The following is a 25,380-nucleotide window of genomic DNA, read 5'->3' as shown; positions in this document are numbered from 1 at the left end:
AGTAGGCAGTTGTCCCTGGACATGCTCTGTCCTCAGCCCAGAACCACTTCCTTTTTCTGTTCTCACCTTATGGGGACAAAATACCCCAGCCTCGATGTCTTTTTCTTCAGGAAGCCTTCCTGATACTCCCACATCCCAAAGGAGCTCTTCCTTTGTCCTCCCGAAGCAGTCCACACATCCATGTCACCACACTGTATCCCGCCAAAGAGTGACCGAGGTGGTTTCCATGAGGTCAAGGAGTTTGCCTGTTGCATTTAGCTTGACACATAGTCGGCGTGCAATAAATATTTGTGGTACAGACAAGCATAGAACAGTGTGAGCAAAATACAATCAGAAGTAAATCAAGGAAGCAGAAGTTCCAGGTAGCTCCATTTGACTCTTACGTTATGAAAATCTTGAAAACAGACTTTTTTCTACACTGCCCATCCCAAAAGGAAGCTCATAGCCTGCCATGTGTTTATGTGGTGAAACGGAAAGAAGAGCAGAGAACAAGATTAGAAATTACCAGACGTTCCCTCTTAAACCTGAATGGAAGTGGAAAATGGTGCTCAGTGACCTTTGTTAACTGCAGTCAAAATGACCATTGACTGTGAAGGCTTCAACAACGGATGCCACTCTTGACATGAGAGCTGATAAGAGATTGAAATAAGGTGCAGTTCCTGTTACCGACCATGGCCTGTTCACGGGGAATCATGCAGCAGATCCTGACCCTCACAGTTGAGTCCCTGCCCTCCAGAAGTTGACTTTGCCTTCCTGTTACTCTTTTTTTAAATCAGTGTAGAGGGCTTAATACCTCTTCAACTATTAAGGACTTGAATTCTTTTTATAACCCTAAGTCTTGAAATCTGTGGCTTCCATGACAAATAAAGCACAGAAACCCAGGATATTAGTATAAGCAACAACATACTACATGGTCATCTTTATCTGGTCCTTACCCAAATTTGGGGCATGACGCAGAGTGGATGTGGAACCCACATGCTTTAACCAGGAAAACACTTTCTGGAACTTTAGGTTGGCTGTAATTGCATGGAAGTGGTCTCCAGTAGATGGAATGGTAACCACCGGGCAAGGGGAGCACAGAGGGGGAGGCAGCCATTGCCACAGATGCTTTGGCCTCCTGCCAGTAAAAGTGCATTGAATGCAACCAGGGGGCCAAGGAGTTGTACCAAGATGGTAACTGTGGGTAACCATTGGCAAATCCTGCCATAAAACCTGTAAACAGAATGTATCAAGTATGAACCTGTTATCATCTTGATTAATGCTATTTTATGCAAAGCCCAGGCCTTAGAGGCATCTTCTTTTCAATACTAAAACAAATGTGCAGGAAAAATTCTGCACATTTGTTTGCTTTGTGAAGCATTCCTAAGGTGGGGGTGGCTGCAAGATTCAAACCAGAACATTGAACCTGACTATTTCATCAGATATACCAAGAAATGGGATTTCTCCAACATGTTTGCAATTGCTTCTCTGGAACAAACTGCCTTTTTTGGTTGGCATTTTTACTTTCCTGTGGGTAGAACAAACAATGACAGCAGGGAAGAAAAAAAAAACTCAACTTCATTTTGTTGTTGAAAGCATTATTAGTATTATTATTATCTAGCTGTGGAAAACTCTTACTGCTTCTAGCTGTCATTTGGGAACATGATGACACACTCCTGTTCCCCAGACTCCTTACAGTATTTGTCCTTAAATCAAATTTTCAGACAATTAAATTGACCCTGAAGATCAACTGAAAGCTGTCCTTTGGGCTATCTTGAGTGGCTTACTGATGGAGAGCACCGTGGTCCACTTCTTCCAGAGGATGGAATGAGATTAGGACGGGATTATGCGATCTATAAATTTCAAGACTTTAGAAGAGTTGTATTCTTTATTATATGTAGTATGACCAACTGCATCCAAAAAAGAGAAGACATAAAATACAAACCAAGCACCTCATTTCTGTTGAGTAAAATGAAGCAAAGATTCGGATATAGTTCCTGAAAAAGAAAGCAATGGTTATGGCATTGGAAACGCCCCCAAAACTGCCATGCCTAACTCCCTCCTCATATAAGAGACAACCAGACCACACAGAGACACCCACAGACACAAGGAATGTGGCTCTAGGGAATGAGGTATGCAATAAGTGAAGATTATGCATTATAGAAGCTTCCGATAAAGCATTTGAATTGAAGGAGGAACATGAATTCATGATTCACACATAATAAAAGATCTGTGTTTTGAAAAACAAAAACAAAAACACTTCCTGTAATTTTAAATGGTTTTCATGATACTCTTTCTAAATTATACTATGCACTGTAAACCTTTTCTTCATGACCCAAGGCCACTGAGGGGAAAATGGTTGTATTTATTTAGATTTACAAGGTAGCATCCCATCTCTCTGTATTCTCCTGGCCCTGATTCATTTTCTTCAGAGATGAAGAAATATACATGTTCTCTCCTCCTGTCTGCCTCTCCACTCCAGACTACGTGCTCTGTGAAGGCAGGGACTCACTAGCAGTTACAGCCCCTCTACTGAGCCATGGCATTCAAGCTCCTGCCCCTCCCCACACAAAGAGCTCTGTGCCCCATTGCTTCACCTTTTCCTATAGTTCTTGTTTCTCCTTGGAGGGCCCTTCTTTCCATGGTCATTCTGACTACGGGAAACCAATACCAGCTCTCTTCTATGATATGAGGCTCTTAATCTCTTACATCTAGGAAACATTGCTACTTTGTTGAAGATTTGTTTATTGTAGAGAGAAAGGCATGAGTATGAGCAGGGGGAAGGGCAGAGGGAATGGAGGAAAGAGAGAGAAGCAGACTCCATGGAGCAGGGAGCCCGACACGGGGCTCGATCTCTGGACCCTGAGATCATGACCTGAGCCAAAATTAAGAGTTCATGCTTAACTGACTGAGCCACGCAGGTGCTCCTGAAACATTGCTATTTTTGTGTCCAAAATCAGAGTGAGCTGAGCACACACACCCTGTTGTTTCTGGTACTCAGCTGTGCAGCCATCAGCAGAAGTGATGGCCCACAGTTTCCTCCAAAACTGAGCAACTAAAGGTCCTTCCGGTTTTATTATTCTCTAATACTTTCCCTAAACTAGTAAGTAGGTAAGAGAAATAGGTAGTTTAGCTGTTGGGATGTGGTTTTTCTTCTTCTACCTTTTAGCTCCTTCTTCACCCTTGTGAAGCCATCTAAGTAAATAAAGTGTTCGTGTATTTCTAAAAGGAATATAAGATTGTGTCCACCATAATGTGACAGATATGAATTTTAAAATTCTGAGGAGGGTTTGTAGTGTAGCTGACTGAGGACAGGGTTCCTATAAGCAAAGTCCTCCCTCTTCCAAAGACCTCCTCAAGAAATAGCCTCCCAGAACATCTGCTCCTTGCGCCATCTTTATCTCCTTCTCACACTCCCTTCTTTACTCTAGCTCTGCAAGAAACTGCCACTGGACATTTGCTTCTTTCTTTTCATTTCAGATTTCAAGTTAGTGATTTGTCATTTCAGAATTATTGTTGAAAACATTGTTTGTTTTAAATAAATGCCACTAATATAACTTCAGGTGATAAAGTTAGTATCTCCCTTGAGGGACAATTCGCTTCCATCTTCATGATGAAAAGTACGGTTTCGTGTGTCCCTTTTGGCCTCAGCTGCCAGGACACTGAGGGACAAACATAAGGCTCCATCCTAATACTTTTGGCCTCTTTATTCCTTATTTACAATTTCCACTTTATTACCTTGCTTGTGTAATTGCTTCCATGGTAAACCACCTTAAATAATTTTTAGAAAAAATATAGTATCGAGTGATAATTCACTAGAATATTCTAGCACAGCCAAGAGTGAAATATAAGCATAAGCCTGAATGGTATTCCCTCTACTAAGAATTCCTGTAACTGAGAACCAAATTATATACACCACCTCCCAGAGGGAAATGCAGATCCTGAATAAAAAAGGGTCATCTCCAGGTTCAGAATTCAGGGCCAGAAGGTTATTTGATTCTTGGTGGTGTAAAGGGGATCTCCATCACTCAAGAGAATGCCATACTATTGCATAACCAAAGTTAAGCATAACTTTGGGTTATAGAAAATGTTTACCAAGAACAAGGGACATATTTTCAGATAATGGATCAAGGAGACAGGACCTTTGTCATATTAGGACAACAACAACCCTAAAAAACGCCACGTGGGGTGCAGGGATCATTCACTTGGGGGCCATTATACCTATGGCAGTGGCAGTATAATTATTTGTGAGCATCTCCTGGCCCAGAGCATCGGATCAAGACTGTAATAGGAAATGGGAAGGAGGACAGGGATGTAATTGGTCTCCTGCCCTGACGTGGTTACTTCTTAAATAGTCCGCTCCCAGATTCAATACATTGAAGCATTCCCTTCTACCTCCTCCACCCACTAAAATACCAACCAAGAAGAGATGAAACTATGAACTGTTTGACTCATCTGACGTTTTAGTGTATTACCAATGATAAATCATAAGAAAAATAAATGATTTAGTGTGCCTAAAAATACTAGGTACAACCCTCAATATTTACAAACAATTGTTATTTGCCATTTTTGTTGTCGTGCATTTTTATGGTGCGACTTAATATTTTCATATTGCAGTATCTTTAGCTTGTTCAAGGTGAGTGTTATTTGTTGTCTCAGTCTAAAAGTCAGGCAGGCCCTTGCAACATGTTAATAGGGGAGTCCAGATACCTTGCACTGGCACACATAATGAAACACATTAGTGGTGTTACAATTCAAAAGGTGATATTGCTTTATGTGTAAGGTAAATGAAGTACCTTTCCTTAGAGTTCAGACTGAGGTCTTGATTAAAATGTATCTAATTAAGTCCAGGCTTACATATTAAAATTTGTGCCTTGATACACCAAGTTCTCAACTGGGAGAAAATTTTGCAAATGAACACATATATCATCTGTGCTCTTACTTTTATGCCATAAATGGTCTTCTATGGGTTAGTGAAGTCACACTTCCATTCTTTTACACCTGCCTTTACTGTCCACTCGTCTGCTTTGCCAGTGGACAACAATGACACAGAAACGGGAATCAACCTGCCTAACTCACAGCTTTATGTGTCATAGATGGGTTTTCCAGGAATTCTGATACATGTTTTCTCATTGGTAGGTAGATGGACCTTAGGTAATCTTGTATATACTGGCCACTATGCAGTAAACTCTTTTTTTGACATGGAATGCAAAGATTAATTACAGTCCAGGCCTGGTAAAATATAATCACAAATTCATAATTGGCAAATTTTGAGTGAATTATATTTCATTCGATTTTTAAAACATTGTATCCACTTGCTTCTTTCTAAGTTGGCTTTATAGGAACAAATATATTTATATGTTAAGATTATAATAAATATATCAATTATTTTCTATTGATTACATTATTTTAGTTCTATTATTATATTGATTTTTAATTTTTTTCTGTTCCCTTTAGAAGTCAATCCAAGAAGAAAAACGAAGACCAAGGAAAGATAGGTAAATTATTATTTCTAGATTTCAGTGTCATCAAACCAAAATATAATTCCATATGTTCAAATTACAATTGAAAATCACCTTTTAAAAAAATCGTCTTTCTTATGTGGATAGATTTGGAAAGTAGCAACCTCTCAATATACTTACTTATTTTATAAACATATGCTTTATGTGTAATTTAGAAGATCACCTTACCTATTAGAAGTATATTGAGCTAGCACAGCGCAAGGCATACCTTAAGAGCTCAAATAGTTTATGAATGAATTATATTGTCCCAATAGGGAATTTGCTTTTCTTTGTCCATTGACATGGTTTTGATTGGACAGTTTGAACATGCTTGTGTCCCTGAACTTTCTTTCCCCAAACTCCTTTGCTTTTTGTTCTTCAACACATGTTAAATCTCATTCCTTGTACTGTTTATGGATCTGTCAGGAAATAAGGTTCGTGTTGTCTGTGGCAGCTTAGACTCACACTAGTCCCCTTTTCCTGCAACGTTTCAGCCCACCAGTATTCTTACATTTTAATGTTAAAGCCTATGGCAATTAACTGACTTCCAGAGAGTGCTAAGAACAATCGAGGGTTCTTCTATTAAGCACCAGTGGACACTGAGCACTTGACTTATGCATCAGTGGCATTCTGAAAGTTCATTTGTAAATCGGTATCTGTCATTTGCCCCAGAAACACTGTAACATGTGGTCTTCTTCCAGACCTCTACCTGTTTACCTAGTATGAAGTCCCATCAGACTACAGGGACTGAGCACCACAGGAACCAGAACTAGTATGGGTAAATCCAAGAATTAAGATGGTCACACACACACCTGTGTGTATATCATGTGCAGGAATTAAAATTTAGCACAAAAATTAGCCCACTATAGGCCAACCATGAGGAGAAGACAGAAAGTAACCTACGAAGGAAGTAAGGTGAGATCATGAAACACTGTCATCAGTGTACTTAACGGATGGCTGAGAAAATTGGAAGATGCTGTGTGTTGGCACCTAAAGGTTAGCTTTTCTCAGACTGGCCCAAGGGTCAGTTGTGAACCTGCCCTAGACTGGCCAAACAAGAACTTTGCAGTCACTGGCTGTCTAGCAGCTTCTAGTTTTATGCCAAGGTGAATGAGATGAAGCCAGGAAAACCTGCTCTAGCAGCTAATGTTCTCGTAAAGGTGGGAGATGAAGGTTTCATTTTTTCTCTTTAACTTATGGTTTATACTGTTGTATGCATTCCAAGACTCCTCTTGTTTCTGTTGGCGTGGATGTGCTATTCCTAAATTATACAAGATAAAAGAAGAAAACCACTATCCTGTAAGATTGAGTAAGAAAGTAGGCTGAAACTATGATGTGTTTATGTGTTTATTTACAGTCAGGGAAAATTATTAGACCTGGAAGATTTCTATTATAAGGAACTTTTGCCCAGTCATTCAGCACCAAAGGAACATAACCCTGGTTTAAGAGAAGGAAGACAGCAGGGAGAACACCAGCATCAAGGTTTTAATGCTAACGAAAGGTAATAAGCGACCTCCTATAGAATGAGCCTTCTCCACAGTTTACTCCCAGTTCCGTTTCTAAAGCACTGCCATTGTGTTTGTTTGGACTAAAGCAAAATACTCTTCACTGAATACTGCCTCTTAAGACAGATGCGTTGTTTAAAAGTAAACTCAAGGATTATGGTAGGTGTTCAGACAACCCAGTTTCATATCTATTTTCTTGGTGTCATGTTAATAGCACCCTCTCTTAAAAGTAGCTCACTTTAGGGGTACCTGGGTGGCTCTTGATTTCAGCTCAAGTCATGATCCCATGGGCTATTGGGCTCTGTGCTCAGCTGGGAGTCTGCTTGAAGATTCTCTCCCTCTGCCCCTTCCCCAACTTGCATATGCACGCGCTCTCTCTCTCTCTTTCAAATAAATAAACAAATCTTTTAAAAAATTTTTTTTAATTTAAGAAATACCTCACTTCGGATGATAAATTAAATGGTCATACTGATTACAAGCAATAAACCACATCCAAGATCTGTGTTTAAGTTCTATCAGGGTAATCTTAAACTTATTGGCTTCCCAGTTATGCTGCGTAATTTCTCAGAATCCATGACATTCAGACCAAAATAATATCTGGAAGAGAGATTCACATAGAAATATGTGGGATTTGGGGAGGCTTTAGAAGATTCTATTTATTTATTTGAGAGAGAGAATGAGTGGTAGGGAGGTGCAAAGGGGGAGAGACAGAGAGCAAAGCAGACTCCCTGCTGAGCAGGGAGCCCGATGCGGCGCTTGATCCCAGGACCTGGAGATCATGAGCTGAGCGGAAGGCAGACACTAAACTGACTGAGCTACCCAGGTGCCCCGAAATGCGTGTTTTGGACTTGATTTCTCAGTTCACCTCTAACTTTCTTTGACACGAAATATCTCACTTAGACCACTTGTAGCTTACTTACTGCTTTGGGAATTTTTTCCGCCAAAAAAATTCTTTGTGAATTTCTGAAATTGAGGGCACAAAGTAAAATGGAAATGTGGTATACAAGGAAGTAATGACAGCCTTTGGGAAGCTGTTCTTCCAAAATCCTAAGTCAAGCTCCCGTGAGCCTTGGGCACTCACAACCCTCCCCATCTCTTTTATACAGTATGACCTGGTAGTTAAGACAAGAGGTTTTAGAGTCAGTGGGTCTTAGAATTGGAGTAGGTACTTGCCACTTGGTAGTTGAGGGACCTTGCTCATAGTACAAGACCTGTCAAGGCTTGTTTCCACATCTGGAAAAGGATTCACTCATAACTGTCTCACCACATTGTCATAGAGATTAAGCAAAATGGGAAGGACATGTGGCATTGGGGAGAGGTTCCATGGATGGTGGCTCTCTTCATCTTTATTTGGTTTTCCATAATCTATTTGATTTCTGCCCCTTGTCTCCAAAAGGAGATGTGTGTCTTGCATCTTGAGGTCAAGACCTGTAACGTACTGGTGCAGCTGAGAATTTAGTCTAGTCACAGGGTTCTGCACAAGTGCTCAGAAAGATTAAGTGACTGGCCCCAAGCTACACATTGCATTAGTGAACTAAAATCCAAGGTTTTTCATATCTTGGTCAAATTGTTTTCTATTGACTTACCTGCTTCCCATTTTAACAACCCAATCTGCCTCCTCTCTAGTATATTCTTTTTCTGCTTCCCCCAACGACAGACACACATCTGCTATAAAAGCATTATGTCCCTGAAATACAGCCTGGGGTTCCAGCGATGTCTGTGAATGTGTAGTTAATACTCACTAGAATGAGAGTGCTAGAAGCTTCCATTGGCTGAGTGCTTCCTTTGGCCTGGACACTATGCTGTTCAGCTATTTAACCCTCACAGCAAACTTGTGAGGCAGTACCTCTTAGCGCTCCATATTAGAGATGAGGACGCTAAGTCGACAACGTTTAATGACTGCAAAGTCTCCCAGATAGAAAGTGAAGGAACCATGATTTGAACACAGGCCTTTTGGAGTTTCAAGTCAGCAACTTGGATCACTATTCTATTGCCTCCACATTCAAAGCCCTGTGCTGCGCGCTTGAGGAAGGCGTGGACACAGCGGGGCACACAAAGCCATCCTTATTACCAAGGAGCTTGACTCCAGAGAGAGAGTAAATGATCAAACAAGGTAATTCCAAGAGCGGATTTTTCTGAGCTAAGGAAGACTAAAAAGATAAAACTACAAGTGCCCTAAGTAAACTTTGATGGGATCTTGGATTTAAAATAGAAAACAATTGATGTAATGAGCACTGGGTGTGGTATATACCTGATGAATCACTGAATTCTACCTCTAAAACAAACAAACAAAATAGAAAATAAAAAATAAAAAAATAGCTCTAAAAGACATTTGGGGACAGAGAAACTTGGCATGAGACTTATATTGGAAGATATTATTGCAGAAAGAATATATATATAATCATTATATACATTAAATTGTGATAAATATATATCTTATATATAAATAAGTATATTTTATATACCTATAAGTATATTATTCTGATAATACTTTACATACCCTATATTGAATATGTGCACACACGTGTACACCAGGTACTAATGTCACCCAGGAAGGTATGAGTGGGTCTAGGAATCAGGGACCACAGCAGTGATGAAGTTGAGAGTCTCCTGGATTTTAAATGAGTAAAAGCAGTAGCAGGTAGTGATTAGAGAACGTCATTAGAAGACAAGAGAACTGATGTCCCCTCCTGTCCTCCGAAGGTGGGTCTTAGTGGGGTCTGTGTTGAGCAATAATGAGAGAGGTGGGGTTTTGAAGGCATAGCCAGGTTGTCATTATAACAAGGAGCTACAGCGAGGATGGTAAAGGGAGCGGGGGGAATAAACTGGAACAAGAGTGCCTTGGTTAAGAGATAGGAAAATCATGAAGGAAGCACCAGCAGCAAAGAGACAGAGGAATACAGTGGGGAAAGTATGAGATCTGAGTGGTGTGACCGTGGATTTGAACCCTCACTCCATTCCTCACGTGCTCTATCAGGTAGAACTGGTCTGTTTCCTCATATGCAGATCAAGGCTAAGGAGAACCTCAGGTCTTGCCAAGCTGTCCTTAGAATTCGAGATAATGTGTCTGGTGTACCTAGCAGAGGGTTGATAGTCAATATTCTCATAGCAGAAATGAGCTGAATAGGCATGAAAATTCAAGTCAGTTAATCAGAGAAGAATGATCACCTGCCCCGTAGATGCCCATGATGATGCTACCCAAGACCTTCCTGGTCAAATATCTGCTGAGCTCAAGATGCCCTAAAGACCTTTTCAAAGGTGTCTTTTTTTTTTTAACAATTCCCTATTCAGAATGGACCAGAATAACAGCATGTTCATCTACAAGCAGAAGTCTAGCCCTATCCTTTCATTATTATTTTCACTGCTTTGCATATACCTTCAGTGACCCTTTTCACCCTCAGTTATAGTCAACCAACAAACCCCAGCACTGGGTAAACCCAACTTTCTACCCAATCCATCCCTGCACCTACACAGCTGTACATGGCTAGAGAAAAACACAACCAAATCTCACTCAAGTTACATGAGCACACACCAGGAGCAAGCCCTTAGAGTTATTTTGCAATATTTCCCTAAAATTCCGCTGTGCCACTTTCCCAGTCCACTCTTTCAGACCCCTTCCTCTCTCCTCAAACCTTCAAAACCTCCTTGCTTTCACCTTCTTTCCTATATTACTGGGAAATAATAGAGAACAGACACACACTGCCACCGCCAAATCTACTACTTGCCTGTAGACTTCCCTCAGCTTACTATGGAGGACATCTGTCATCCTATCTAAGGCCAGACATTCCTGTTTTGCCCTGAATCCAGGTCCTTCCATCTATCAAGAACATTGTCCTGCAGCTGTCCCCTCCCTCTTCTGCATCTTGAGTGTTTGTCCTCTTTACGGCACCATTTACGATAGTCTGTGAACTGATGCAGTTGGACCCATCATAAAAAAAACACCCTGGATCCATTCCCCCTTCCAAGCCCCATGTTCCTGCTCTTGATGATAGCAAAAAAGAGTTCTGTGAGAGCAGTCCTTCTTCCTCAATGTTCTTGCTTCCCATTCCTCATGGGCCACTGCACACAGGATTCCCTCCCCACCACACCACTGAAATGGGCCCTACCAAGGTCAAAGATGATCTCAATTCTGCCATATCCCATGATCTACTCTCAATCCTTATCTTGTCCCATCAGAAGCATTTCTCATTTTTTCTTTTGAAATTTTCTTCATTTTCTATGTTGGCCTCTAGGACAGTACTTCCTTTGATTTACCTCCTACCTCATAGGCTGCTCCTTTCATTCTTCTTTGCTGATATCTCCTCATTTCATGGACCTCTTCTCATGAGAGTGTCCCAGTCCTTTGCTTTATCAACACATACTGTCATGACCTTAAATATAAGCTCTGTACCCAAAATTCCTAAACTGAAATCTCTAGTCTGGATTAGGATTTATATATCCAACTGCCTATTCATCATCTTCTCTTGACTATCTAATGAAAATCTCAAACTTTGCAAAACCAAAACCAAAATATTTATTCCCCCCAATATACTCCTCTTATAACCTTTCCCTTCTCATTAAATGGCAACTTTATCCTTCCAGTTTTAAGCCAAAAACCTTGGAGACCTTCTTGATCCCTTTCATTTACACCCCACATCCAATGTATCAGCAAACTCTTTCAAACCTGATCGGTTCTTTCCTCTTCTGTAAGCCTCATCCAAGCTGCTATCAGTCTGGCTGGGACCATTGCAATATCTTGTAACAGACCTCCTTACTTTACTTACTCTAGCAACCATATCCTTTAATGAACCATTCCTCCACTCATACCCCTCCAATGTCTGTCTAGCTCTAAGTAAAATTCAGATCCTTGCCATGGTCCCAAAGCACTCAATTATCTGCCAGTTGTGCCTTCATTCCTCCTGTTCTGAATCCTTGCTCAAGCCACAATGGCCTCCTTGTCATTCCAAGAACACAATATACACACTGTAGTCTTAGGACCTTTATACCGGTTGACCCATTGCCCTGGAATGACTGTTCTTCCCTAAGAGACCTGCCTGCCCCACCCCCCCTCTTCCCTTCAGGTCTCTTCTCAAATGTCACCTTATCAGAGAGGCCTTTCCTGGTCACCCTCAACGTAATTGCTTGTATACCGCGTCAGTCTTATCTCATTAGCCTGCCTTACTTGTCTGCATTGCCCCTCTCACCACATGGCACATGAAGGTCGTCTGTGGTCCTCTCCCATACTAGATTAAAGTCCATGCGCCTGGGGACTTTAGTTCACCCATAGCCTACACTGACGGCTAACAGTCAGTAGGCATAAGTAAATGAATACCTCTGTGTAGCTGCGTAAGGAAGCACCTTCTTCCTCAGGCAAGTTGCTGAATCTGAAGGTAAAGCTGGGAGGCTTTCCAGGGCTTTTCCAGAACCAGGGGTAGGTTCTGGAAAAAGTGGCCCAAAAGCCTCCTTGAAAGAGCTGACTGGGCGCCCAGCTAGCAATGGTGGATCAGATGTGGCAGGAGTGCTGCAGAGAACTGTTTGAGCAGTTTTTAAAATGCAAAACGACGATTGTCTATTTAGGCACTTTGAACTTTCCTGCTTGACCAAAATGTTTTTAAAGAAAATTAAGGTACTAAAACAAATAGTTGTTTATTGGTTGTGAGTTCTTGCAGACAGGGAAGCTGAGCTCTCTCAACTATACGTTCTGAGGCCTTCCTTCCCTAGTTGTCATCTGAAGACAGAGCCACCAGCTTCCTCCCCACCCCCGACGCCCCGCCTGCTTGGGGAACACTGAAAACCTTCTGAGAAAATTAGGCGGTTGCATTTGGCCACTATCCTGATGTTTTGAGTGTGCGGCTCTTAAATGTCGGCCAGTCGTGGGAGGTGTGAGAAGTGGAAACGCCTAGCTGGGTGGGCGGGGCGGCGCTGTCGCGTGGCGCCGCTGTCGCGTGGCGCAGCTGACTCTGGGTCTCGCTGCAGGTGCTGGGCGCAGGAGAACCAGGAGCAGGAGGAAAAGAACTCCGCAGCCAACCCCTACGACTACAGGAGGCTCCTGCGCAAGACCTCCCAGCGGCAGCGCCTCGTGCAGCAGGTGTAGTCCGGCTGTTCCGGGGGCCACCCCATGGGAATGTGCGCAGACTGCGGGGCTTTGCGGGGGCCAAAGCGGGAGACCCTCGGACGCTAGCACCACAGGGAGCTGCAGCCGAGGCCCTGACCCTGGAACCGGCTGCCCGCTGCCCTCGCCCCTCCAGTGCCTGGCCCAACCTCTTCGAAAGCGGAGAAATGAGAGCTCTTCGGGCGCCGTGTCCCCGCACTCCGGCACCCTCCTCTCCCACCAGCCCGCCAGTCGGGGCTCCTAGTCCCTGGCCCCCCGTGTATCTCTTTGTTCACTCATTTGCGACTCCTGTGGACCCGACTGCGCCCGAGCTCTCGCCAATCCCTCCCGGCCGTTTTGCTTGACTTCACAGATTTCTTTTCCCTTGGAAACGGCCCTCCCAGACCCGCGGGACACCCGAGGGGCGAGCAAAACAAAGCCAGGGTGGGAGGAGAGGCGAGGGCGGGGGAAGCTTTGAAGACGGAACTTCATCACACTCGCGCTTTCCCTTCCCGAGGTTACTGCGGCTATTAAATAAAGGAAGTGCCTTGGAAAGTCCGTGGCTTTCGGGGCTGGTCCACCGATATTCCCCTTTAGGACTGGACAACTCCCGTCCAGCTGCGCCGGTGCAGGTGCCCAGGCAGGGGGGCTACAGTGCCTGTCTCCAGCAAACAGTCCCCGTCTCCAACCCTCCCAAACAAACATACCACCAGGTCTTGCCACCCAAACTTGGCCTCCGGACGATCGCCCACATCCCTCCACACCGTGCGTTGGCACACACACCTTTAGCCCCATTGAGCCAACTGTCAAGTTTTTTAGGTTCTCCTAGTCTGCAGATTTAAGACAATTTTGGTGTATTTAAGAGAGAGGGGAGGCCAACGGGTGGGCAGAGGTTCGCCTTCCCCAGTTAACTGCATCTCATTTTAAAACCTGGGTGAGCTCTTCTATGGCACTGACACCGTCCTGGTCTACGCTATCTGAAGAGCGTCAGGAAGGATGGTGAGATGATTTCAGGAGGACAGAATTGGGAGATGGGTTTGGGGTATGAGGCATGTCGCACCTGCGGCCCAGAACCAGGAGACTTGGGGGAAATTTTTGGAGGATCGAGTGAGGGATTTTGGAGGATTGAGTGTTTGTTGCGCAGCTCGCCCACCAGATGTAAGGTACTCTCCAACCCAAACCCAAAATGCTGAGGCCTAAAAGTCCCCTGACAGATAACTCTGTCAGCCTCCTCACTTTACAATGAGGCCAGCTGCAGGGGAAACCTCCCGCTGTGGCAGGGCAGAGCTCAGAGTTCGAGTGCACTGTAGGCCAGAGTTCGAGTGCACTGTAGGCCCTGCTCCTTCTCTAGATTCTGGTTGCCGCCTCTGCTCCGGGGTCAGCCCTTGGGGTGACAGCTGTTGGGACAGGCTGCAGGCTGGGCCTAACACAGGCACCAGTGAAACCAGCACGAGGGCGCACTGCCCACCGTCAAGGAGGGGAGAGATTCTGGAACCCTACTGAATCGAGTTCCCACGCCCCAACCCATGCATCCACCCACCACTGGGAGGCCCTCTGTGGGGAGAAAGCTGAGCTCCGCTGCGCTGCCAGGCCTCCTCAAGCTTCTGAAGTGGCCAGCAGTGGACCAGACACCTGGAGCCCAGCCCTTCCGTCGCTGGACTGGGAGGCAATAGACGCCCTACCTAAACTCTCCACCCCCTTTAAGGGAATCACAAACACAGTGAAAGGTTTCAGTGTTTTTATTTCCCTTTTTTTCTTTTGTATTTCTTTGTTTTCTCTCCTTTTTTCTTTCTCTCTTTTCAACTCTCTTTTCCTGTCCTTTGACATTTGAGCCCTGGGAAAACTTGTAGCAGACATTCTTCTTTGGGAGACCTGCAGAGCGATCTCTGGATAACCCACGGACAAAAAAAATAGGTCAACCCAGGAAACCTGCCCAGGAGAGCAGCACCCGGAGCTTGGGTCTCTTGCCCCCTGCTGAGAAAGAGGCTTCGAAAGCTTTTCCCCAGAGTGCTGCCCCCTCCCCTTCCCATTCTGTGGCTGCCTCCTTTGTGAACTAATGACTGTAATTATTACCTCGCTGAGCTCTTTTGTTATCTCCAGTGCCAAGCCCAGGAGTGGGGGGAGTGGGCTCCTTTTCGAAATCAAAGTCTTTATGAAGCAAATTGCCGTCTAGGGAGGGACCACGTTAAGGGAAGACAAATCAGATCCCTGAGTGCAGTGAAGTAGGGTGTGTTAAATAAAAAATCTAAGTACCACCATTAGATTCAAAGTACTCCAGAGCTGTGGGATTTAATCGAGTTTAAACAGTGGGATTTTATGCCACATTAAAAAATATATATATATGTTAAGTACAGGTGTTGTGGTTTCTACCTTCCCTGTGTTTTAATCCGTTTCTTCCTTCAGGGCTTTGTGAGTGTTTTAAAAGCTTGTTCTAAAGAATCTTTATGTCTTCGACCACTTATCCATTGCAGAGAAGTTCTGCAACCTCAGCGTTCTGGGTTGAAGCAAAACATTGCAGGATTCGGTGTGGATTTAAACAAAGAACTGATCTCTCCGACTGCTGGAGCCAGAGCCGCGCAGCTGTCCTGCCCGCGCGCAGACGGCTGAACCACGGAGTCTTTACACCCTGGCGTTGTAACCTGGGTCCTCTGAAGCCGAGAGCGCCGGAGGTGGCCACACTGAGGCCTGGGTCCATGCCCACCAAGCGCCGATGGCAGGAGGCTGGCTTCCCGACACAGGCGGCTTTGCAACAAGTCTACGGCAGGACCTTGGCCAGCGCCCTTTCCTGCCAACACTCCGGGGCAGGGGTTTGGATCCTGGTGCCCCTCCCCTCCCGCGCACGAAAGAAGACAAAGCTTCGTGGAAAGACTTTACCAGGCCCCCGCCTGCCTGGGACGTAGGACTTGGGCTTGAATGCGGCCACCCAGGCCCCACGACGCCCTCCATAAGCGAGGATCGAAGGGTTGTAGCCAAGAGAGGATCCGTCAGTCTCTGCTTTGGCAGAGGCTTTGGTAACTTGATTGAGGAGGGCCGAGAAATGAGGGCTTGTGAACAGAATGGAAATGAAAAACGTTCGCTCAAGGGAATGCACGCGGTGGAAGGCAAGACGCAGCCTTTCCAGCGTCTTCCTCAGCCTCTCTCTCAGAGTCCAGGAGCCGCAAGATGTGCGTGACGCTGATCTCCGCTACCAAGAGAAGCAGCGCGAACTCAACGCGCCCCAAATTTCTCAGGGCGTCTTCCCTTTGTTTAACAGCTTTTAACGTAAAAGGATATTATACGAGAGTCGCGATTCTGACTTTATCAGAAGAGAAGAAACCCCTTCCCACCAGGCTTCAGAAATAGTGAATCTCGCCGCCCCCACCACCGTCCTCCCGCTATCGTGAAGATTCCCGGAGGGGTCCGGGGTGGGGAGGAGATGATCGGTTTGAGGCCTGCAGACTCGAGGGCCCAGCAGGCGATGCCTTCTTTCCGCCTTGAATGTGGAAAGCTCAGATTGCTTAGCTGGAAACTGTACATGCGTCCCACGCACACGTCGATTCCGGTCTTACGGAAGCAGCAAAACCTTCCACGCCTCCGCGGGCCAAGGTCACCAAATGACCCGATCAGCTGACCCTATCAGCTCTCAATCCTGCCTGCTGATTCTAGTAGTTCTCCCTCGCCCCCCTCCAAGAAGTTTCCATTCGTTTTATTATTATTATTATTATTATTTTTTTTCCGCAGCCCCAGGCCCTCGGTGATAGGCTCCTGCATGGATTTTAATTGCCTCAATCAGCCGTCTTTCTCCCAGCCGTCACTCAGATCCTGGACGGTGGGTTCAGCGACCGCGCTCCCGGAAGCACGGGAATGACGCGCTCTCGAGCACCGCGCGGCTCAGTGGCAAGGCGTCAGGCTCCGCTCAGGAGCTGAAATGAGCCTTTCAGTGCGTAGGCGCCCTTCCCCCACGGTCCCCTCCCCAAGCTCACGAACCGCTGGTGATTCCAGGCCAGCCGCCGGGACTCTCGAGGTCACAGCGACCTCAGCACCGTCTTGGAGGAAGGCGGCGCGGAAATCGCGCCTCCTTCCCGGCAGCGGGAGCCAGACCTCAAACAATACGCCAGTCGATGCCTGTGTGTGACTCGGTTCGGCCACCGGCTACGCCACGCCGAGGTCTGTCTGGTCTACCCCTCGCTGGAGCCGCGCGCAGCCGGCCGTGTTAGCACTCTGGACAGCGCTCCCGGGCCCGCGGGGGCAGTCTGCAGGCCTGCGGCTAGCGCTCCCCAGGGGCTCCCCTGCACGCCTCCCACCCACACGCTCTGACTCCAGCTCGTGAGCACCGTCTGCCTCGCCTCCTCCCGCTCCCATTTTTTTTTTTTTCTCTCCGCCGCCCCCTCATCCATCCGGATTGGACTCCTTCTCCTTCAAAAGCAGTTCGGGCGCTCGGCGCCTTCCCATATCCTTGCGGCGCGGACCCTTCGGTCTCCCTCCCTATCTAACCTCAGCCACGTCTCTAAGCCCTAACCCCAGCACACATACACGCACTAACACGCAGACACGCACGTTGCCTGTCCCTGTGTGTCACCCACCCTCTGCCGCACGGCCGCGCGGGTCCCCGCACCGTACCCTCCTCCCGCCACACTCACACACGCACGCGCGCGCAGAGGCGAGCCGAGCCGAGGGCAGCTCGCCGACAGTTCGCACTCGGAGGCGACCCGCTCCAGTCGCACAGCGCTGATGGCATCTCCAGGCTCCGGCTTTTGGTCCTTCGGGTCTGAAGATGGCTCCGGGGATCCCGAGAACCCCGGCACAGGTAGGGGAACAAGGGTCTGCTCCAGGAGAGCTTTGCGGGTGGACTGGGGTTTGCAGTGCTAGGGAAGACGAAGGAGGTTTTTCCATCTGCAACAGGAAACTTCGGACACTTCGCCCTGCTCTCGCTGTAGGTCCCTGATGTCCCAATAGACCAAAACCCCACATGCCCTTATCTCTTGGGAAAGACGCCTAAGAATCTCAGACTCCTTTCAGTGAAGTTTGGGAGAGCCCCCCATACACAGAGGCGTCTCCGCGAAACCGAATTCCGTGGGACTGGGGCACTGCCACCATCTTGGTGTCTGGACCCTGTAGAGGGATAGAGTGGCTGTGGGAAAAGGGAAAAAATGGAAGAGAGAATTCTTGGTCTGGAAGGAGAGCCTGCGAGGAAAATGGACAGCTTCGATATCTAGGAAAACTCGCTGGAGCAAGGCAGGAAGGGGGGGTTGCCTGAACGTTCCTATCGGCACCTGGAAGGCAAGTGCCAAAGGGCTGGAGTCTGGGCTTCTCTTGAAAACAAATCAGCGAACGTAGGGTCGGGCCGGGCCGGGCCGCGCGGCTGCCGCGCCCCTCCCGCACCTGTCCTCTGTGCGGAGCTCCCGGCGGCCCTTTTCCCGACCCCGGGTTTAGTGCGTTTGTTCCCATAGAACGAAATTTCACACGTCTGCCGTTCTCTTTCCGCCTCGCTGCCCTCCTACCTGTCTTTCCTTGCAGCGAGAGCCTGGTGTCAGGTGGCCCAGAAGTTCACAGGCGGCATCGGAAACAAGCTGTGCGGTGAGTGCCCTGCTCATGAGGGGGGAGGGAATCGAACACGGCCAGTCAGTCGCCTCTGGGTCCCGCGGGGCAATGTCACCTTCTCACCTCCGCATCCCCACCAGCGGAGCTGAGGTTTCTTGGCCGGGAATAGGCAGGGGCGAGGGGCCCGGGGCCCGCAGCCTGCTGACCAGCGCTATCGTTGTGTTTGCCTAGCCCTGCTCTACGGAGACGCCGAGAAGCCCTCGGAGAGTGGCGGGAGCCAGCCCCCGCGGGCCCCCTCCCGGAAGGCCGCCTGTGCTTGTAATCAGAAACCTTGCAGTTGCCCCAAAGCGGATGTCAACTATGCGTTCCTACATGCAACAGGTAAATGCGCTTCGTGGGGTCCCCGGGAACCACGGTCCCTCGCACAGCTCCACCCATCGCGAGGAAAAGGGACCGAGTGCCAGGGCGCTGGCCCCAGTCGTTGAGAATCAGGGCGGAGGCAGGCGGGCGGACCTTGGGTGAATCTTCAGCTGTAAACGAGAAACGCTGTGCCTGTCCCTTCATCTGAGCCCCAACCCGGGCCTATGCGCAGCGTTGGGCCTCGGCGCTCTAGTCCCAGAGCCGCCCTTGGGTTTGCGTTTGGCGGAGGTCCCCGCGCGCGCCGAACCTCGAGGTCGACTTCTTGGTGGCCGCTGAAACGAGTGGGACTTGGTTGCTGAGACGTTCTAGGTCTTTAAATCGCAAGAGTAACTCATAGGCGCAATTTCACAGGGAAACGATTACCTTCACGTGAGACCTGTGCGGGGTTTTACTCCCCTGTGTTTACACACCCAGTCACCTAAATGAGCGCGCGAGCGCGCGCACACACACACACACACACACAGACAGACTTAGTTAGCGAGCCATCTTAATGGGTCAGAGATCCTAACATGGCATGCTCCACTTTGCCTGATTTGCCCAAAGGCAATCCTCAAACATTTCTGATGTGACGTATTTCCATAATCGTTTAAGATGATTTACTGAGATATAACATTTGGACGGACCCCTGTGAAACAGATGAACGGAGGCATAGTCTTTTTAAAAAGAAAGCAAACAACACGTTGTGGATTGAAATGCAAGAATTAATTTGGGATGGGGGGAGAAACCGCAATTTCTCTTTTTCCTTCGTCTTTGAAAAATACCTCCCCTTTAAAGAAAACGCTCTGCGTTTCCAGATTTTTTTTTTTTTTTAAAGCACAACATCTCTCCATCCAAAGAGAAATTGCCAAATCAAGATCTTGCATGGATATTTTCACGGTAAAATTAAAATGTGGTATTTTTTATTCCATTCTTTAGACCTGCTGCCAGCATGTGATGGAGAAAGGCCCACTTTGGCGTTTCTACAAGACGTTATGGACATTTTGCTTCAGTATGTGGTGAAAAGTTTCGATAGATCAACCAAAGTGATTGATTTCCATTACCCTAATGAGCTCCTTCAAGAGTATAACTGGGAATTGGCAGACCAACCACAAAATTTGGAGGAAATTTTGATGCATTGCCAAACGACTCTAAAATATGCAATTAAAACAGGTATTGTCCAGTCAAAAATAATAAAGCTCTTTTTTCTTTTTACAATTTTTATTTTATATTAAAATGTTTTCTGTTTGGGGGTTACTGGTCTTTTCAAATTTACAGAGTTATTTTCATCAGTTAAAAAAGTCATTATTAGAATGCTATAAAGCAAAGGCACCCTTTACTATTGATGTTTTTGCAATTGATAATATCAGAAACATTATAAATGTATCAGGTATAAATCATCAGATTTACATTGCACGCATTTGGCCATGGAGATTAACCACTGATGTAGAAGCAACCATTTGTCAACAGTGGCCAGTAGAAGTGACCCAAAATGGAGACAGAAACGGAATATAGAAATGAAAGCTCAAAAGGCATGATCCAAACAGAAGCCCAATACTAGTATAGTGCTAGTCATTTCCACGGAGTAGGAATGGTCAGACATTGGACAAACCATTCTATGTAATTATCGCTACAGAGAGACAATAATTTGGCATTGTCTCAAATGGCCAGGACCTCAGATTCAAACCCCAGGTTTTCTCTTTTTTTAAAAGAAATGTCCACAAAAGGAAACACAATACGAACTAGCTTAACTCTTCAACCGTGTTATATACAAGGATGTGTGTGTGCTTCGTAGCCATTCTGAATATAAAATGAAGAAAATGGGTGGGGGAGGGGAATCAAATATCCTTATCCTTATTTTAAAATGTATTTTGTATTTATTGCTTTTTTTGACAGTAGTCTTCATACGCTATTCATTTTGCAGCCCCAGGTGTAACATTTATTTGGGCACATTCTAAGCTTTATTTTATCTACGCAAAAATCAGCTGTTTGTCTCTCCAGGTCACGGTTACCCCTTCTTTTCCTGCCTTGTCTCTAACCCTGCTGATGCATGATACCACTACACTTCCTTAAAGCAATAAAACTAAGTATGAATGAATACCACAAGGGATAGAATACCTTGTGGCTCTAAATTGATTTGTAGCCTTAAAAAAGATCCGCTGGCAAATAAAAATGTCACATGAATACTAATTACCATAGGAACTTGATCTTTTTATGTTGCCATTTCTTTGGTTAATGAATTCTCATATTGCTCTCATCAACAACAAGCATTTTACAAATGTTTGCTGTGCGACTTTTAGCTACTTTTTGGGGTTTTGTTTTTCCATTTGTTATACCAACAGAGAGGAAAAGTATGCAAAGAATCAGCCTAGGGAAATGCATCTGCTGCATTATTAGTAACCGCTTCTGTGGGACTATAGACTTAGAACTAGGTACATAGGGAAAGGAGTTGAACTTGGTGGTTTTGATCACACTTGGTCTGTGGAGTATGAATTTTGAAGGCTTATTAGTTATCATTCTCAATTATGTTCACAGAGAATCCACATGATGTTTATAGTAGGCATTACAGATGTTCTTCCTCCCAGCTTTTGATGTATCTGTGGGTGCAAACCTGAACAGTGCCTTTAATTCATTTTTGTTTGACCCATTCCCCTACCCTAATATTTCAGTGTGATAATAGTAGGTTGCTACCTATTATTTTTATTGCTACCAAACTGAAAAGAACCTATAAAAATGTTTTACATCTTCATCCTTAAAAGCTGGTGATGTCTGACGTGTAATTTAAAGAGTTAAGATAATGGGAATTGCAAGTCAATGAAAGTCATAGTTCTGTCCCTCAATGCTTCATTTAGCGTCAGGAGAAGATGGGGCCATTCAGTTCTTAGATTTTGCCATAATCCTTGTGAAACTGTTGGTCAAATGTCATTCTAATGCATTTTATTTCAAGTTCAGAGGGAAATGGGATGAAGTTGGATTTCTAAGCATCAATATCAATATTATTTATAACATATGTAGTCTTCTGGTCTTCCGTGTTCCACCCCCAAATAGCAGTTCAAAGAATTAACACCAGCCACCTCTTTTTGACTGGCAAGTTTACAGGTTTTTATGTTATAACTAGCATTTGACCACTAGCCCTATTTAGGGTGTGTAAAGTTGTTACCATCTCTGTGACCATAAGGCATTTTAGTTCTCCTCAGGAGATGCTTTTTAAAAATACGTTAGCACCTGCTTTCTACCAAGGAGTCCATAATCTAATTTCCACTTGGGCTCCAAGCTCAGAGAGGAGTGAAGAGCAGTGGGGAAGATACTTGCAAAGGACAGTCCTCATGTATTGTTAAAATTACATCTGTAAGAACTGTTGGAACAGAAAACTGAAAACTGCAGAGAATGATAGAATTCTGGAATAATTAACATTTTCGTGGCCCATTGGACTTGGTAGTGGTAGTGGTAGGGGGGTGGGAGTGCAGGGGTTAATGTCTTGAGTCCTTTAACGGAGCCATCAGACAAAGAAATGGAAGCATCGATAAATGAGGCCATCCTTGGGTGCGTGCTGCGGGCACACAGAGAGCAGTTTGGACCGACTCTGTAGACCTCCCCAGCTGATGGTGGACAAGAGGGTCAGGGCCGCCAGGGGCTGGTCGTTGGCCGAGGCTGCGCAGCCTTCGCGGCTCATTTGCTAATCTGTGGGGAGCGTTCCAGAGGCGTGAGCGGCTCTAATCTCACGTTTCCTCCTTGCTGTCTACCCGGCCGTGGGGCTGCTGCGTAAAGCCGCCAATCCCCGGCCGGTGGGGGCGGCGGCGGCGGCGGCAGCTGGATGCCCAGGACGGCTGGGACAGCTGGCAGCCTCCAAGGCAGGTCTCTAACACCCTTTCTCTCCGAGAGCCCTGCCTGGATTCGCCGGCAGCCTGCGGGGAGTCACAGGGAGGGAGCAAACAGAATATTTCCGCAGCATACTCCTGCAGAAATCAAGAGGACATGTTGTTCTAACCTGTCAAACTATCTCCCTCCGTTCTTTTTCACATCACTGTCAGTGAATGAAAAATTTGAAGCACGAGAGATTCAGGTGCTGTGGGAGATCCAGGTCAAAAAAATAAAGAAGGGAGTCAAGCCATGGAAGCCTCAAACTTACTTCCCAGTTTTCCAATGGCAGGTAGCAGGATGGATGGGCCTTTTGATATCCTGGAGCTGGACGACACACACCTTGGAATTTCTCTCTCTCTCTCTCTTTTCTTTTTCTTTCTTTTTTTTTTTTTTTTTTGCAGAGGTTTTCATCCCAAAGTTTCCCGAGTGTTAAATAGTGTGTGATAATAGATGCCACATTCATCCAGAAAATGCATATGAATTGGGAGAGTAGATTAATGGATTGATTTGCTAATCTTTATTAATTTCCTCGCTTTAAAGATATGGCTTAGGGAAAGAGAAATGAAGGGGCATCGGGAGGGAGAAGCGGCTGTGATTTCAGCTGTGAGCTCTAATGAAATGGGGAGTCAATGAGGCAGAGACAGGGGAGAGCTGTTCCAGACCACGGCCCCCCGGCGGCAGCTTTCTCACTTTCCCTGGATACATAAACTGACAGGGTCAGCATCAGAGGGCCTGGTAAAGAGCGAAAAGGTAGAAGGGCACTGTGCACAGCCACAGGGAGGCAAAACAATGCCCGAGAGTGAGTGAGAGCCACACAAATCCAGTCTCTTTGAAATGCGCCCTTTACCAGCTCCAATCTTTTCTCTGTGTCTAATTGTGTAGCCACATGCCGGAGACTGATAAGAGCACTCCAGTCCTGCAGATAAGCTCTGTATTGACTTTTGTCCCTGCTTTCCCCATTGCTTTTCTTTATCTTGTTCCGCCCATGCCGGCCTGAGACACCGTCATCCCCGGGCTTCACACAGGTGTCCGTAAGTGGAGGCCACCTTTTTATCAGATGCTATTTCCATAATTGATCATCTTCCAAAATTTTTGCTTCCAAGCAAATCACAGATTTAGAGATAGGCTTTTATGGGGCACGACAAGGAATGGAATTCTAATGAGGTATTTACAATCACATTTAAAATAATAGCCTCGGGAGTATTTGGATGTCAACTCCTTTAGAGAGTTTTAGAGAAATCTAGAAGTTAATTAGATAAGCTTGGCTAATGGACTCATCAGCCCATTGAATATATCTTCATGTATCTTGTTGACAGGGGCAGTGATGTTGACTGTATCCTGCTTTATTTTAAATCACAACTGTGAAGGAGTTCTGTTGTTTGTAATCAAATATTTGGACCAAAAAGAATCAACAAGAATTAGATTTGCCTATGCCCTCTATAGGCAATCGTCACCTTTTGAATCCAGGACAGATCACTCAACAGACTGTCCTATTTTCCCATTTTTGCCTTGTCTTTTGTAATCATCAGTCATTTGTCACTGATATCATTACAAATGTTGGCATGCCTGGCGGAGGTCATGCTATGACTGATTCCCGGAACAACTTCAACAAAAAAGGATTTTTAGCAGCACGAGTGTAAACAAGAATAGCTTTGGATTACATGAGCATTTTAGTTTGCAAATGTATTGAAGGCATGCTAGGAAATAAACTAGCATACGCATTGCAAACCCCACTTGTTATTTTTTTTTTTTAGTAGGATAATGTTTAGGGGAAGTTTTTTTTAGAGTGTGTTTTAAGAAATACCAAAAAACCAAAAGAGTCCCTCTTGTTAGATGAAATACTCCTTTTGGGTGTGTCTGCGTGAATGCACCTACACACACACACACACACACACACACACGCACGCACACGCACATGATGGGTTTCTGAATATGGATTTCCTATTACTGAAGGATATTTCAAGGTTCTTTAGCTGGAGCGATCCTGTGTTTGAGAGGCATTTAGTTTCACTGGATGCAGTCCTGATTCTGGTTTTCCATTATATTCAGGGCATCCCAGATATTTCAATCAACTTTCCACTGGACTGGATATGGTTGGATTAGCAGCAGACTGGCTGACGTCGACAGCAAACACGAACATGTAAGTCGTTAAATGTGGAGTGTTTTTTTTTTTTTTTTAATCCAGGATAATTATTAGTGAGATTTCGTGGTCTTTATTCTACTTCTCATGTGAAAATCCCTTTTTAATTAGGTAGCCCCTAACATAGTGATACAAACTTCAGAAGTATATGGGTGTTCACTTTAACTTAGAAGAGTCCTGATGTATCTTTCATGCAATCGAAGTTATATAACATTTTTCAAACACAAAAGGCACTTTCTTTGGCATTTTGGATTTATAATTATGTATAATGCGAACAAGAAACGGGACCAGATGATGTCTTTTAAATAGTATTACTCTGGAATGTTCTTTATTTATTCAATGTGATAAATAACCCTTGAGCATTAAGCCCTTAACTTTAGGAATATGGAAAAATGGGCAACCTTTAAG

At 45.5% G+C, this 25,380-nt stretch overlaps 2 protein-coding genes and 1 pseudogene across 2 annotated transcripts in view; all 3 read left to right on the top strand.

Annotated features, from left to right (window-relative positions):
- MYO3A (myosin IIIA) overlaps positions 1-13,143 on the top strand; it is a 233,234-nt gene extending 220,091 nt beyond the window's left edge. The window contains exons 33-35 of the mRNA XM_059404999.1: positions 5,437-5,477; positions 6,838-6,981; positions 12,941-13,143. Of these exons, the coding sequence (XP_059260982.1) occupies positions 5,437-5,477; positions 6,838-6,981; positions 12,941-13,058 (303 nt within the window). The 3' untranslated portion in view covers positions 13,059-13,143. The remainder of the gene's footprint in view (positions 1-5,436; positions 5,478-6,837; positions 6,982-12,940) is intronic.
- Positions 672-1,980, top strand: LOC132020206 (protein ARV1-like; annotated as a pseudogene).
- Positions 13,144-16,845: 3,702 nt separating the features above from the next.
- Positions 16,846-25,380, top strand: part of GAD2 (glutamate decarboxylase 2) — a 76,098-nt gene continuing 67,563 nt past the window's right edge. Inside the window, exons 1-5 of the mRNA XM_059404154.1 lie at positions 16,846-17,841; positions 18,552-18,611; positions 18,807-18,956; positions 19,911-20,144; positions 24,882-24,972. Of these exons, the coding sequence (XP_059260137.1) occupies positions 17,766-17,841; positions 18,552-18,611; positions 18,807-18,956; positions 19,911-20,144; positions 24,882-24,972 (611 nt within the window). The 5' untranslated portion in view covers positions 16,846-17,765. The remainder of the gene's footprint in view (positions 17,842-18,551; positions 18,612-18,806; positions 18,957-19,910; positions 20,145-24,881; positions 24,973-25,380) is intronic.

This window comes from Mustela nigripes, chromosome 6 (assembly GCF_022355385.1).
Source record: "Mustela nigripes isolate SB6536 chromosome 6, MUSNIG.SB6536, whole genome shotgun sequence".
Classification (NCBI taxonomy): domain Eukaryota; kingdom Metazoa; phylum Chordata; class Mammalia; order Carnivora; family Mustelidae; genus Mustela; species Mustela nigripes.
Note: the sequence above shows the minus strand (reverse complement) of the source record. Positions and strands in the feature narration are given on the sequence as shown.